Here is a 17,319-nt window from a genome sequence, read left to right on the forward strand (position 1 = left end):
TGTGTTCAGTGGGGAGTCTGCTTGAGATTCCCTCATTCCCTCTCCCTCTGCCCCTCCCCTCTGCTCGTGCATGTGTTCTCTCTTTAAAATAAATAAATAAATCTTTAAAAATAAATAAATAAAGACATAGTGTATATAAGTTATAAATAATTTGTGCAATGGCTAAAACTTTATTTTAGAGTCATTTATTGGTAGCAGAAATATAAATGGCAACGAATGGAAAATGGTCACTAAAGGGAATGAGAAGAAAAGGGGAGAAAACCAGACTTGCTTTATATTTCTCCTTTCATTCTTTTATCATTAATATAGAGATGTAGATATCTTTTTAAATCTCTATAGTAATTTTATAATCTTTTATATATCTCCGCAATGGACAGTTTGGGAAACAGGGAAAAGAAGAAAAAGTCATCATGGTAACATCTTGCCTCTCTTCTCCCAACCTTCTTCTATGCAAACCTCAGTTCTTTGCACATTCAATTTCCATTACATCTATTACATGCTCTCTGAATCTCTCCTGGTCTCCAAAAGTCTTTTACCCCCAAACATGTTGGAGAGGATCTAGGCTTGATTTCTAAGGACTAAAATATAGTATCTTCCAAAAAGGCCCTGGCTGACTCATGAATATTTCCATGGTTGGTTTCTAACAGTTCATAGTCAAAACTGAATAAGAAATTATTCTTGCAAATAATACTTAATAATTTTTGGAAGTAATTCTTAAAATACATATATCCTAAAAATATATATTCTTATATTTTTTCTTCTGCTTTTCTTTATTTTCTTTGCAATAAACCACTACTTAACCTAAAATTTTTTGACTCATAATAAATTTTGCAACAGGCAACCACAATCATCACAGGGAGTAGAACCATATGACATCCAAGAATTTATAAAACATGAACCCCATGAAGATAGTTTCCTATCTTATGGCTCTAAATGACACAGAATACTGAGAGAACAACTCATCTTCTCAAATTGGGCAACTAGTTAAGGTTATCTGTTGGCATTTTTAAATGGAAAGTGGCATTTAAAAATCCTTAAAATAGAAAAGTTATACATACGCAGACATATACATTTAAACCTGATTTTAATTAAATATTATTTTCTTACATAGTAGGTGGAAATATATTTTCTCAAACTACCTCCATTTGGATATCAAGTAATAATGTATTATCCACATGTAGAGAAGATTAAAACAAACTATCAAACAAGAGAATATTCCATAATAAAACCCAATGGCCTGTTTAGATCCTAAAACAGCTGTCATGTGACTACATGTAGTATGTGTAGCAATTACAACATATTTAGAATATTTTAAAACATACCTTTATCAGCTTTATTTCAACTGAATATAAGTATGTCTTTTGGAATGCATCACAAGAGAGTCTATATAAAACTGATTCCGCAACAAAAAATAAGGTAGGCAGATGATCATAATCAAAGGAAGCATGGTCCAGGGAAGCATAAAGCATATTTAAAGCTTCTGAAATATCAAAAAGGTAGAAACTGCATAATTTGAAGATCATGCTTTTGTCTACGTGCTACAGTTAAACCTTACAGTTAACTATTTGTTGTCACCAAAATCAGACTATGGTTTTAAAATATTAAAAATGTAAAATGTAAAATGTTAAATATTTACAAATTCTTTGACACCCCTCCCCATCAAGAAGTGAAGTCTACAACCCATTCCCCATGATCCTGAGCAGGTCTTGTGACTGCTTTAACCAATAAAATGCTAGATCAGAAAAGGCCATACAACTGCCACTTGGATCTCTCTTTCAAGATAACTAGCTTTGGAACACTTAGCTACCATCTAGGAAGTGTAATTACTCAGAAATCACTAAGCTGGAGAGATTACAGAGCTAGAGATAGAAGAGAGAGAGAGATGCCTGAGCTCCAGCTGTTCCAGCCAACACAAAATAGATCACCAGGCCATAAAAATAATGATGGGGAAATGGGGCAGAACTGGATGACAAAAGATAGTGCTAAAGATAAGTGCTATAAAGAGAAGAGTGGAAAACTAGAGGGCGCCTGGGTGGCTCAGTCGGTTAAGCGTCTGCCTTGGGCTCAGGTCATGATCCCAGGCTCCTGGGATGGAGCCCCACATTGGGCTCCCTGCTGAGTGGGGAGTCTGCTTCTCCCTCTTCCCTCTGCCTGCCACTTTGCCTACTTGTGCCCTCTCTATCTCTCTGTCAAATAAATAAATAAAATCCTTAAAAAAAAGAGCGGAAAACTAGAAAATCAAGGCAGAGGAAATAGGACCCAGGGGAGATGAATGAGGAAGAATATAGAGCTAAAGCCCTAGAGAAAATTACACCTCAAGTTATTACAAAGATTTTGAAGGGCTGCCATGTAAATATCTGAAAAGAAGAGCAAATGCAGGGACTTGAGGAAGGAAAGGCCCAACACATGGAAGGAATAGAAAGGAGATCAGTATGGCTGGAGCATAATGAATAAGTAGGGAAGACAGCTAAGAATAAGATCATACAAAGCCTTGTAAGTCAGGGCTTCTTTTAAGCATAATCAGAAGTCACTAGAAATGATTTTAGTATGATCACTGCTGCATGGAGGGTGAACTATAGAATGAGGAGCAGACTAGAGATACGTAAGACACAGATGTGGAGGGTTTTCAGTTGTGGAGTCGGTACTAAGAATTCATATTTAGGGTTTTTATTTGGAGTTCAATATCTTGAAGAAAGAAAAAGCTTTTGGCTGTGTGTAACAGGAAATGCAAAGAAATGTCTCCAAAATAAGTATGTTTATTATTTCACAAGATCATAGATGGAAAGGCTGTAGGGCTGGCTCATATACCTGCCCTCTGTATGAATTTTTCTTTCATTTTCTAGTTCTTCTGATGTACATGGTAACAGTGACAACCACACAAGCTCCAGGCATCTTTCTCTTACCAAGCCATTTAGAGAGGAATCAAAAGGTGGAGGGAAGGAAGAGGTGCTTTCTTCCTAGGCCTATCTTTTTCAAAAACAATTCAATAAAAATACTCCAAATAGACCTATTTTTACATCTCTGATTAGGACCAGATCCTGTGACCACTCCTAATCTAATCACTGGCAAGTAAAAGGGAATCCCATGATTACTTTAGATCACCCATGACTTACTACCCCCACTCCCTGCCCCGCCCCCAGGCTGGAAGGGCCAGTCCTCTTCTGAAACCCATGATTGCAGGATACCTGAACAAAACAGGTTTCATGGGCAAAGAAAAGCAAGTAACTGCTGGTTGTTGATAAGCCAGGGGTGTTTACTTCAGTATCATTTAAACAATTAATAGAGGTCAGGCTGTGGATAGCACTGTGATGAAAGTGCCATAAAGGCAAGTTAAATACAGAATTCTTCTTCTTCCTGTTGCTTGAAACCTCCCAGATAGCCCTACAAAACTCAATTTACATGGGGAAATACTCTCTGACCTCATATGGTTAACATTCTAAAACTCATTTTAAAAGGCATACACATAAAATTCAGATAATGATAGAAGGAATTTTACCTCCTTAAAAATAATGTTTTTTTTATTTCTTTTTTATTGGTTGGAGGATGGTTTGGAAGGAGACATATAAATGAGAAGTGATAAATGAAAAGGTAATGAGTAAAACGGCTGTTTAAAATAAGTGGAAAACAAAGGACCATTTGGTTAACGTTTTATGAGGAAGAATTATAAAATGCCAAGACAAGTTTCTCTAAAGTATACTGCCTATTGTAATTGAAAATCACTTCAATGACATTTTATATTACTTTTTAATTAGTTACTAATTTTAGAGAACAGCAATGAAGACTGCACTGAACAAAAGTTTTTAAAACAATTTTGTAATTAAAAAGTTGAGCAGTCAAATTCATAAATTCAAAATTACAAAAGGAGCTTTCACAGTGAAACATTACCGGACATTTCGATAGAGAAAGGCAAATTTTCCTTGACTCCTGCACCACCATTTCTAAATATTAAAGGTGACAAGTTATGCCTTTTCTGCTAATCTAGAAAACACTCAGGGTAACTAAGAAGAGTTTAGTAAGAGTACATACCATCTTGGATTTCTCCTTTGCACTGAGCGAGATATATTACTTCCATCCATGCGGTAGGAAGATGTACATGCTTCCCAGAGCCTAAGGTTTTGAGACCCAATTTTCTCTGTTATGGCGAAGCATGAAAAGGGCAAATCAAAAGGTATAGCTTCTTACAAATTTATTTATTTGCTTATTTATTTTGATTATCCCTTAATTATATTCTGAAAGTCACTCTATGAGGCTATGCTCTATAGCCAGTTTATATAAACCTTTAAAAATCTTTGCTTTTATTATTTTTATTTTTGATATTTTATGTAAATTGTATTAGCGCTGAAACATAAAGGATGTTTGTTAATATTCTGAGTTATATCATTAGTTATTTGCTAAAAATAATTCTCATTCTTTACTTTCGAGGGTTTACTTCTACCTCATTACCCCACAAAGAGAATGCATCTCTGATTCTAGAAGGAAAAGCATACTGAATGTGATTCAACAGAAATTAGCTTAATGCCAATTGGCTGGAAAATTCTGGCTACTTCACTGTGAATGGACTAAAATTAATGAACACGAGACAGATACTAAGACTGCCACCCTTCCCTCAATGGGCCCACCCCTGGGGCTTCCCCAGGGAGCACTTAGCCAATTGGACGGAAGCTCACTGATGAATGTACCTGCTAGCACCTCTCAGCATGCATACTTACTAGAAGGTAAGTATTTTTTCCAAAATTTTTTTGGAAATTTTTTTCCAAAATTTTAAAATATGTGAGCAACAGTGAACTGAAATACTGGGAAATAACAACCACCACAACAAAAAAGATGGCTTAATTTATGCTCCAGTTTGTGCAACTTTTATTTCATGAATTTTTTATATTATGTATATTGGTAATATGGTATATATGTACCATATGTATATATACATATACCATATATATATTTGTACCATATATATGTATATTGGTAGTATGTATATTTGGTAATACGTATATTATTTCTCTGCCTAAAATAAACTGGATCTAATGTAAGAAAAGCAAAACAAGGACTTATTTCACTTCCTGTTCTGTTTTGATATGTTTTTGAAAATTTAGACATTAATGGCATACTCTTAAAGAATGTATTTTCTACAAGTTAGGTGAATAGTTTGTTACAGAGAAAGAACAGAGTATACTGTGCATGTATCGTGTGAAGGTTTAGGGAAGCTTCCTTTCTTCTTTGGGACACATGATATCTCAGTCAACCTTTTTTTTTTTTTAGGAAAAAGTGGAATTATCATAATCAAGAATTTATTTGCCAGCCTTTCATATTTTGTGGTGAACTCTTGGACTAGTGTCAACAGTTATAGTCTTCAGTAATTTATGGAGAATCCTCACCTAAAAAAGCCATTTGACATTGAATTATTTGGTTGTAAGCTTTAATTTTACTTTGCGTTAGTATCTTTAAAGATACTTAATGATTTTAAAAAGGTATTTCTTATATTTACTTTCAATATTTTAGAACATGTAACCACCCACTGACTAGAACAGGAAGTCCATATATTAAATAATCAAATAGTGTACTATTACCTTACATCTTAGAATGTTTTTTCTAGCTAGGTCCAACAATTCTTTCTTCTCTTTTGGATTTTTTGTTTCGTTGAATCTCAAGATGAATTCTTTTGTGATTGAAAATGATGGACTAAACCAAAAACAAATCAATAATTATAGCTAACAGTTCCCAAATTTTAATTAATCAATTTCTAGGGGCTAAGTGTAACTATTTTCTTTTGAAAAAGTACTTTACCTTAATAAAAATGTTTCATACACATACAGAGAAATCAGTAAAATAAAAATATATATATGTGTACAGGACTCCTAGATTGATCTAATCATACTCTTGGATTAAGAAACATTATTCTCATGATGTAAAAGAATTCTGTAGCCTCTGAAAGAAAAGTTTCTGGAATAGTTGCCAGAAGTCTTGTTGGTATATGCCTCCTTCATAGGTAAAACCCAGCACAGCTCCAGTTATGCTGAAGACTGACTTATCTCCTCACATATATCAGTGTTGGTTCAATTTAAGCTAAATTTTTATTCCTTCCATGCAAGTGAAATCAGTCCAACTGTGGCTGCAGTAAAACGAGCAAGGGAGGAAAGACGTATGTGGTAAGGTCAGAGAGGTGACAAGTAGCCAGATTAACTCTGGATGAGATGAGAAGTTATTGCAGGGTTTTGACAAGAGGAGTGGCATGATTTAACTTATGTTTTAATAGGATCATTCCAATGTCTATTGAGAGTTGGAGTGTGGAAAGGTGGGAGGTAGCAAGGGAGGAGGCACGTGTATACTTAGGTGAGATGGAATAGTGGCTTAGATCAAGATGATAGCAATGTCAGTAAAAAGAAGAGTTTAGATAATGGGTATATTTTGACATTAGCTCCAATAAGACTGCCCAAAGAATTAGAAATCAGGCATGAGAGAAAAAAAAAAAAAGAGTCATGATTGAACGGAGTAACTAGAAGGATGGAACTGTAATTTTCTGAGAAGGGTAAGATTGGTGGAGAAGCAGATTTGGAGTGAGGGTAGAGAATAAGTTCAGTATTGGATATATTAAGTTTGAGACGACCATAGCCATCCTAGTGGAGACATAGAATTGGCAGTCAGATATATGAGTTTGAATTTCAGGGGGGGGGAGTTCAGGCTAGATACATCAATTTTGGAGTCATTATGAGTCATTAAAGACACATGTGGTATTTAAAGTCTTGCAAATGGAAAGGAACCCCTGGGGAAAGTGCAGAGAGTAAACAAGCATTTCAAAGAGAAGTGGGAAAAACAAGTTGAGGGTGTATGCAAGAGAATGAGTAAAGTGATTATAATGATATACCACAGGATTAAAAAGGGCATGGGATCAAAAGTGACATGAGATGAATAGTGAATAGGTAGTAGAATCAATGAGTTGTTTATTGTGTGGTCTAATAACTTTTGGAGTCATGCTATTAGAAGGAGTGGTCTGGAAAAATAAAACAAATTTTTGTAACAACTTATTATATTCAGAATTTACTGAATTAGTTGCTTTGTGGGATACAGGGAAAAAATACATGAATAAAAATCAGATTTTGCCCCTGCATAAGTCACAGTCCTATTGAGGAGACAGATGTATGTAAAAGCAATGACAGTGCCTAATGATCACAGAATAAGCAGAGGTATTGACCATCTCCTATTAGACTTGGAAGTAGGGATACAAGGATGAAATAAAAAGCCCTGCCCTCATGGTGCTTGTAGCAAAACAGAGGAATAGTTGAGGTGTTAGCACGCACAAACTTTGCTAGAACTGGGCATTTTGAAATGAGTAACTTCATTCTTGATTTCGTGTTCTCTGTCTCACTCTTGCCCTTGGAGACATCTGCTTAGACAGATACAGTGTAGGTTGGCTGAAAACTCTTTGTCAAGAGTAATCTGGGATGACATATCTTTGATCCCCATGAAGAATCCAAAATAGCTTTAATCTTCCCATTTGTACAAAGTGCTATGGGAATTACAAGAAAGTAATGAATCCTTGAAAACACGGAAAGTGAATGCCTTTGAGCTTTCTTATAGATATTGAGTCCCTTAACTGGTGTCCCATAGCTCATGTCAGTAAATATTTAGTGGGAAATAAATATAGCTATTTGAACCATGCCTAGCCTATCACAAATAAATTTTCTTTTCAAATGCCTGTATGTACTCTTTAAAGTGTCTTTTTTGCTTCTTAGGAGTTTTTTGTGTATCACTGTATGATAATTTGTGTAACAACCTCAATTTATTTCTTCACACATTCTACTTTCTTCAAAAATAAATGTAAGGTATTGTAAGTATGTAAGTGCAGTCCTGTGGAATAGGGAGTAAATAAAGAGCATCATTCTAGGGGCACCTGGGTGGCTCAGTTGGTTAAGTGACTGCCTTCGGCTCAGGTCATGATCCTGGAGTCCCGGGATCGAGTCCCACATCGGGCTCCCTGCTCGGCAGGGAGTCTGCTTCTCCCTCTGACCCTCTTCCCTCTTGTGCTCTCTAACTCTCATTCTATCTCTCTCAAATAAATAAATAAAATCTTTAAAAAAAAAGCATCACTCTAGTTTTACATATAAAGAAAATATACTTTGTATTAATACCCTACCTAAACTATTTATCAAAACTTTTTTTTATCTGACAACTCATTTGTTCAGTAAATATTTAAGAGAAGCTTCTTACACACAAGATATTTTGCTATATACAATGAGGACTAAAGGAGAAATCAGACTCAGCCTCAGAAAATTCCCAATCTGGAGGGAAGTGAGATGCAACAAAAAGATGTACTGAAAAAAAAAATGAAATGAAATGAAATCCTGTAGGAGTTTAGAAGTAGAAATCATGATTCCAATGGTTCCTAGTCATATAATCTTTGCTTAATCATTTAATCTGTGTGAACTGTCATTTTTTTGTATGTGGAAATGAGGACAAAATATTGTAGAATTCTGAAAAGTATCAAATCAGAACACAAAGTCTGGTTCCCAGTACATATCAAGTGCTGGATAACTGTTAGTTATAGGCATTACCGTTTGGGCTTAAAGATTCAGAAAAAGCTTCTTTGCAGAAATGGCACTTGAGCTATAACTTGAATAGCGAGGAACTGGAATATGACAGAATAGCAGCTGTCCTTCCAAAATTCTTTCTCTGCCTTTTCTTTGGCACATGATCACCTAGCTACTCTATATTTCCCAGTCTTTCTGGCTGCTAAATATGGGCACATGGCTAAGCTAGTGGGATATGAGCAAATGTAATATATGCAAATTTCAGGTCACCTCTAACTTAAAGACATACCATCTTCTCTAGAATGATGCTTTTTTTCTCCTTCCTGTGGACTGGAACACAAATATAGTGCTGAATCAGCTTTAATTAGGCAGATGAGTACAAAATCCTATGAGATAAAGATGGTCCTGAGTTTCTCACTGACCCCAAAAGCAGAGCTGTCCTGTCAGCCTAGACCCACTGACTTCTTATGTCAGATAAATACATTTCTATCTTATATAAGCCACTGAAATTAGAGGGCTCTTTCTATAGTTGTTTCAAATTTACCCTAACTAATACAAATAGGACCAAAGAGAAAAAATAAGAATTTTAACCCAGCATAGACAGACAGAATACTTAAAATCAAGATAGGAAATGAAGACGGAAATTCTGCGTTGAGAACAAACATAAATGGCGTTGAATGGTGGTCCGTGGCAAAGATTTATAGCTGCCTACATCAGTGTCTATTCTCCTCCTTTTCTTATGAAAAGATTCTTTCTTGCAGTTAGGTGTGCCTGTATGTCTATGTTTCAGCCAGTAAATGTAAGTAAAATTCAGCTAGTAATTCTGGGACGTTTACTTAAAAAAGGGCACAAGCCCTTCTGCCATTCCTCTATTCTGCTGCATGAAGCATGACTGTGATAGCTGGAGCTTCAGTACCACAATAAACATGAGATGGCCTTACATGTGAGCCACGTGCAGCAGAGCAGCTAGTTAGATGAAACCTAGGTCCCAGATCACCATACCAGTTCTGGACTGATTACATTCAGAGAAAAATCTTTTATTTTATTTAAGTGGCATTGCTATTTTAGATATTCTTAGTTGCAGTGGGTGCTAATTCTATATTATGCACAGACTTTTGAGTTTTATTTAATAAGTATGAAGGAACTATTGTGCAGAAGAGTTAAGAGATTATACTGTACTTTAGGATGATTAAACCAAAAGTCTTATGTTGAATGGTTTTAAATGAGGAATGACTGTTGGTAAACCACTGGGCAATTATTTCAACAATTTAGGTAAGAAGTAATAAACATCTGAACTGCAGTTTGGGCAGTACAAATAAGGAAGAGTAAATGAATATGAGAGATTAGGTGGAAGCTAAATCAATAGGGCTTGATGACTAACAGGATATGAGAAGATTTGTGAGGGTGGACATAAGATAATCTCAAGGTTTTGAGCCTACACAATTAGTAGTAGACAACTGACACCAAGACAATAAGATGGAGGAATGTGGGCAGATGATCTGTGCTGTTCTGGACAAATGGCTATCATTTACCTGTGAGGCATCCAAGTGGAGAGGTCTATAATCCACACAGACTTGTGAGGCAGGCATTAGGAAGTGGATAGGATATGGAAGTAAAGATTTCAGATTCATTTACTATCAGTGATACTCACAGCCACAAAATTTCAAGAGGAAGAGTATGGAGAAAAAAAATGGTCAAGGGAGATCTTTGGACAGATCCCACAGTTAGAGGCAAGAGGGAAAGAAGAAACAATAAAAATAATAGAAAGAGATTCAGGGAAGCATTACAATGGATTTCAAATATATGTATAATCTGGGGTGTAAATTCCTTCTCTGAGAATTGTTCATTACTCAGTCCCTACTGAGCCACTGGGTCCAACTTCTATACTAGTACTATATGACTCCACCTCCTTAACTGTAGCTGATTGGGTCACAAAAGACATCTGAATCAAGCTAGCAATCTAATCCTCTCTCTGGGGATTTTGAATAATTAACTGATATTTTAATTAGTTGATGTGAGAGCTGAATGGTCATATAAAGCCAAGAGGTGGCTTTTGCTGAGAGGTCATTCAAAACAACAAAGCATCCCAAAGCAGAAAGCTACTTGCTCACCATTGTAGCACCCAATCAATATGTTGGATACTTTACAAATGTGTAACCAGAGCCCCTACCCTTTTCATGTTTATAGTCCAGTGTAAATGTGGACCTTTGAGAGTAGTTTCACAGGGTTCCTGGGTGGCTCAGTTGGTTAAGTGACCAACTCTTGGTTTTGGCTATGTTGTGATCTCAGGGTCATGTAATCAAGTCCTGCATGGGGCTCCATGCTCAGCAGAGTCTGCTTCAGATTCTCTCTCCCTCTCCCTCTGCCCCTCCCTCCACTTATTTTAAAGATTTTTTAAATCTTTAAAAAAAAAAAGTAGTTTCACTAGTGAATTACTGATACTGAGTTGAGTTTAGGGATAAGAAAAATCTGGTAACTGAAAACATTCCACAAAATGCAAGGCCATAAGGTCTCCATGATTAGTGCCTGTATTGGCCATAAATATTGTATAGAGTCTCAGATTCACTTGACTCCTATCTGCATGATCTTCATGGCCCAGAACAGTGAGCCACGTGCTGGATGACACAAATTGGAAGTATGGATGAGTTAGCACCTGTGGAATGAATCTTGACCACGGAAAATGCTAGACAAAAAGCTACAGATGAGATGAGTAACTTTCTTCATTTCTCCATCCCATGGACTATTGTGAGATGTGGCTGCTTCTTGAAACCTGTCTTATTAAGTCCCATTATGCCAAGTATGGACATGTCTGCTATATTTCATTGTGGCAAGCTGTGATTTAGTGCTCCAGGTAGTAATGCATCAAGGTTTCCCACCTCATTTTCCTTTTTTTTTTTTCATCTTTAGCACATTGACCTTGCATACCCCAAATAAAGTATTAGAATTTTAATCCTCTTCTTATATTCTGCCTTCCAGAGACTTGCGCTAAGACAGTGGTGTAAGCCCAAATATAACAGGACTGTAGTTTCTATGATTTTGCAAGATTCTACATACTTTGTACAGATATTCATCAGTAGCTACTGATCTCTCATTTGGAGTAATACATTCTTAAAAGAAGCTACATTTAATTGCATGTGCTCATGCTCTTTATGGCCATCCAGATCCTAAGTTGCCATATTTTTGGCTAAATCCTCTGTAGTCATCCCTAAATGCTACAATATAGATGTCTCAGGCTAAAATTAACAGACCTGATTACAAGGTCTTAACCATTTAGAATTTCACTTAAAGGCTGGTAAGAATTCAGATAAATGAAAAACACACTATAGATAAAATAAACAAATGATCAGAATATAAATGTAAGTCTAGAAAAGTTCCTTCTTGCTGCTGACAGCACATATTTACAGCCCATACTACAAAGCTATATTATATTATAAATGTATGTTTATCAAAATCAGTAACATTATATAGATATGTACATATAGAGCATTTCAAAATATTTAGCGCATGTATTTGCAGAGTACATGTTACTAACTATAAAAGTGTCAGAAACATTAATAAAAAGGAAAAATTACAGGTTTATTAACATTTTAGGAAACTTTGACGACTACAGCCTCCCAGGTATAAAAAATAAGCAGCTTCTGTGAGAAAGATGTAAAATAATCTAACAGCTTGACTAATTCTTCCTAATGTAAGACTTACATTCCTTTTTATTCTTTCCAGTCAGCTAAAATAAATGTATGTATTTGATATAAGTCTTCAAAATCTTCTGGTCTTCTCCATCTCTGAGATGAAGTAGAAAAAGCATACAGACTATACACAATAAAATAATCTTAGTTATAAAAGAAAATCGTGACAAAACAGTATACTTTGATCCAGTAATCCATTGTAAGATTGTGTAATTTTCTCTTTGGTCCAGAATAGACTTCAGTACCTCATTTGAAGGATTTACAGGGAGCCCTAACTGTGTCTCTAACAGAATCCACACTAGGCCTGCAAAAACGCATGTTTCTAAGGAAGAATAAGTGAAGCAAATACAGTATGAGGCATATGACAATTCATGTGACACCTAAGAAGGAAAACAAAGGTTATGTTCCTTGATTCAAGATAGGTCTCTGCTTCATCTGAAACAGCTGGTGCCAGAAATAGAATCTGGTTTCCCTTGGTACAAAAGGCCATGGATACAAGACCAAGTATGTTTTCTAAGTGACCATGCAGTAAGCAAAAGCCAGGATTTTCAAGGTGCAGGAAACCTGGACTCCCTCCACATTGTCTGACTAAACGCCTAAGGTAAAAGCAATAGGAACTAGTCCCAGTCCCTCTCCCGGATCCCAGGGAGCTGTAGAGAAGGCTGCCTTAGTGCTCAGCAGAAAAGTAAAGAGAAAGGAAAAATATGTGTGTGTGTGTGTGTGTGTGTGTGTGTGTGTGTGTGTGTGTGTGTGTGTGTGTGTGTTGCTGAGATCAGTCTCATTGCAGATTTACACTTCAGGCAGATTTTAAAACTCAATGGGTAAACTTGGTAACAAGAGAAGTACACATGGAAAATGTCACATATCAGAATAAAGTATTCAAAGTACAGTAAAAAGAGACCAAAAAAAAGGAAAATGGAGACGAAAGAGTGAAAGAGTGAAAGGTCAAATACACAATGAGATTATCTAATACACATTTAGTCAAGACTCTCAGAAGGAGAGAAAATGAGTTGTCAAGGTAATTTCTGAAAAAAACAGTATCTGATAACTTTTCAGGAATCATGACACAGTCCACAGATTTAAAAGGTTTGAGAGATCCAAGCAGAATAATTTTTAAAAATTACATTCTGACACATCATAGTAAAATTGCAGGAAATGCAAGACAATAAGAAATTTTTGAAAGAACTCATGGGAAGACACAGATTAATATTAAAGAAATAGCATCAAAATTTCACCTAACTTCTCAACAGCAATAATGGAAGCTATGAGTGGAATGACATCAATCTGCTAAAGGGGAAAAAATGGAATAAAAGTGATAACAGACCAAAGATAATTCCATATTCAGTTTTAAATTTCCTTCAAGAATAAGAATAAAATAAAAATATATTCAGACTAACAGAATCAGATGTTCTCAACAAAAAATTCTCACAAAGGAAAATTTTAGAAGTTGTATATCTGGCAAAAGACAAACAACGTCTAAGAAGCAAAAAGGAAGGGAAAACAAGGAAAGTGATTAACAGTAAATAAAATATAAAAGAACATTAACTACTTAAATTAGTAATGAAGTCTAGTGGAATTTTAAAAAAAACACAAATTAGAATTAAATTGCTAGATAAGCTTTGAGGACATTAATTATACTTAATCATGAAATGTCTACAGTACTCTTTTTAAATCAGGATTGAGATAAGCATGTTTAGAATCGATAAGAGAATTTAGCAATATAATTGCATGTTAAATCAATGTATAAAATTCAATTGTATTTCTCTCTTCTGGAAATAGCTAGAAAAAATCTATTTTAAAAATATATGTGTAAAATATATAATAGTATAAAAAATACCACATACAGGGTGCCTGGGTGGCTCAGTTTGTTGGGCGTCTGCCTGTGGTTCAAGTCATGATCCCAGGATCCTGGGATTGAGTCCTGCATCAGACTCCCTGCTCCACGGGGAGCCTGCTTCTCCCTCTGCCTCTTTCCCTCTCATGAATAAATAAATAAAAATTTTAAAAAATTGACAAGGCTTAAAAAAATACCAAATACATGGAAATAAACCTAACAAAAGATGCACAGTCCCCCTATGAAAGAAACATTCAAACTTCATTGAGAAAATTTTACAAATAACTAAATAAATGTAAGTTATATCTTATTCATAAGTTGGAATCCTTATTATGATAAAGACGTCATTATCCTCAAATTTATCTATAAATTCAAAAAAATCCATTAACCAATCCCAACAAGTTTTTGAAAAAAATATGACAAGCTGATCCTAAAAATAATACCAACGAAGAAGAACAAATTTGGAAAATCGGTCATGTTGACTATTGTTATTATTAAAATGATGGTAATTAAAGCAGTATGGCATTGGTATAGAGACAAATAGACCAGTGAAACAGAATAGAAAAGCCAGAAACACCCATTATATGCGGACACTTGATTTATGCAATAGTTGTACTAGCAAAATATTGGAGAAGGATGTTCTTTTCAAAACATGGTGTTGATCAACTAGGTATTTATATAAAAAAGGAAAATTAGACCTGTACATAACACCATTAACAAAAATCATTTCTACATGTATCACACGAAAGACAAAACAGTAAGTTTTTTAGAAAATCATGTATAAGAATATCTACATGAACTTGAGGTGGACACAGATTTCTTAACCAAAATACAAAAATGACTAATCATAAAAGACTGAGAATAAGTTCTGTTCACTAAACGGCATATATCCCATGATCCAACAATTCCATTCCCAGGTATATACCTTAGGATATGTGCTAGGATGCTCAGTACAAGAATGTTCATGGAAACATTGTTCATAATAACCGTAAACAGGAAATAATTGAAGTGGCCAACAAGAGAAGAATGAATGGATAGTTCACAGTATGTTAATGAAATGGACTAATGGATTGAATGAACAAAATCAGCAATGAAATCATAAAATCTTAAAATCATAATGACTATATTAATTTCCAGGACTTCTGTATGATGAAAGGCATCACAAAAACAAAGTTAAAAGACAAGCCACAGACTGAAAGAATTCATAACAAATATTTAGGAATATCAAATATCGATAAGAAAAAACACAAAAATAAATTGGAAAATATATAAACAGATAACTCATAAAAGTAATTCTAATGGTAACAAATACGAAAAGATGCTGAGTCTCATTAGTTATCAGAGATTTAAAAAAAAACTAGTTATCAGGCAAGTACTACTTGTGGCCTATTACAATGACAAATATGAAGAAGTCTGACAATATCAGGTGATGGCAAAGATGGGGGAGGTGATACTTTCATATACTGGTGAAGACAATGTAAACTCCAGAGACCAAGAGCATTAAGTAAAATTCAAAAAGTGAGGAATAAAAAATCCCACTCCAAAGAAGCACTTACCCAGGTATACAAAGAGAAATATATAATGATTTTCACTATAGCACTGATTCATTGGCAAATATTTGGAAAATAAGTAAAACAAGAAGTATTCATTAAATAGTAACACTATACAGCCACTAAAATGAATGAAGAAATAATTATCAATAATAAAACATAATTATTGGTATCAATTGAATTAAAAACATAATACTGACTTTTAAAGAATCAAGTCACAGATAAATGAGTTAGGTATAATTACTTTTATGTTTACATGGAAAATGCAATTTTATATTCATGCATATTAAAGTAGAAAAATGAACTGAAATGATATATACCACAATTATTTTAGTTGGGAGGGCAGGCGGTCAAAGAACTTCACATTCATCTGTTGATCTATTCTTTATTAAAGAAAAATATTTGAAACAAATGTAACCAAATGTCACCATGCAAGTTTTCTTATGTATTCTATAATTCTCATTTTTAAGTTTTTAAAAATTTCTTAAAATCACACACAATCTTTAAATTATCAACAAACCTTGATCTAGTAATTTCATTTTAGAAACTTTATCCCAAGAAAATAATTTGAAATGCAGAAAGACATTCTATTTTGGCTTAATTTGAAATAGCAAAGGACATAGAAATAAAGTGCTTCACAATACAGTAGTTATTAAATACTTTTTTTATGCATTTCACAGATTATTATGGCAACTTAACAGACATTTATAATTATAGGAAAAATTCTTATTTTAAACAAAGTGTAGAATTTAAAATTTTAGAAAGATATGATCACTACAAATTATGAATCTATTTTAAAAAATAGTAAATATATATAAATGTACATATTTTAGAACTATATGTGATTTTAAAGAAATTATTCATAATATTCTGTACTTTCAAAATTCTATAATGCATATGGGTCTGCCAGTTTAATAAAATGAAAGTTTTTTCAGACTTACTTTGATTTATTTTTCCTTCTTTTCCTTAAATTTTGAATTTTAAACCTCAAGAGTTTTTCATGATAAGAGGAAGATATCACTCCTAATTTATTAATCATGGGTGATTTGTTAACGGGCATATTCACAGATCATAAATCTAAAGAAAAATATTAAATTTTATGTTAGAATACAAATGCACTTATAGTACCAAATAATACATTATATGCAAATTCATGATTTGTGGGGAAAAGGGTGGCAAGAAGGAAAACCAGGCTTAAGAAAGAAATTATAATAGGAAGAATTTAAATTTAAATTTAAAATGTCAGACCCAGGAGTCAAACCCAATTTTGGATTGAAAATCCATGTTCTTTCTATTATGTTAGTATTAAAAACTTATCTTTTCATATAATACTTAGCCTTTATTATACTTTAGCTGTTTTATCAGCAAAACCATTGGAAGAACATCATGGCATAGTAGTTAAGAGGATACAATTAAACTGATTTACTTAACTACTCTGTGCCTCAGTTTCCCCACTTGTACAATGGGAATAGTACCTCCTTACAGAGTTGCTATAAGAAATAAATAGGTCAATATATGTACGTTGGTTAGAATAGAGATTGGGGGGCGCCTGGGTGGCTCAGTCGTTCTGCGTCTGCCTTTGGCTCAGGTCATGAATCCCAGGGTCCTGGGATCGAGCCCCGCATCGGGCTCCCTGCTCTGCAGGGAAGCCTGCTTCTCCCTCTCCCACTCCCCCTGCTTGTGTTCCCTCTCTCGCTGTGTCTCTCTCTGTTAAACAAATAAAT

General features: G+C 34.6%; 1 protein-coding gene across 1 annotated transcript in view; it reads right to left on the reverse strand.

Moving 5' to 3' along the window:
- Positions 1-16,655, reverse strand: part of TMEM232 (transmembrane protein 232) — a 226,424-nt gene extending 209,769 nt beyond the window's left edge. The window contains exons 1-4 of the mRNA XM_088023664.1: positions 16,537-16,655; positions 5,568-5,679; positions 4,027-4,132; positions 1,323-1,480 (exon numbers count right to left, since the gene is read on the reverse strand). Coding sequence (XP_087879790.1) covers positions 1,323-1,480; positions 4,027-4,132; positions 5,568-5,679; positions 16,537-16,655 — 495 coding nt within the window. The remainder of the gene's footprint in view (positions 1-1,322; positions 1,481-4,026; positions 4,133-5,567; positions 5,680-16,536) is intronic.
- Positions 16,656-17,319: the final 664 nt, after the last annotated feature.

The sequence above is a fragment of the Eumetopias jubatus genome, unplaced genomic scaffold, assembly GCF_037043125.1.
Source record: "Eumetopias jubatus isolate StellerSeaLion01/CBP00866 unplaced genomic scaffold, mEumJub1_p1.0 scaffold_5, whole genome shotgun sequence".
Lineage (NCBI taxonomy): Eukaryota > Metazoa > Chordata > Mammalia > Carnivora > Otariidae > Eumetopias > Eumetopias jubatus.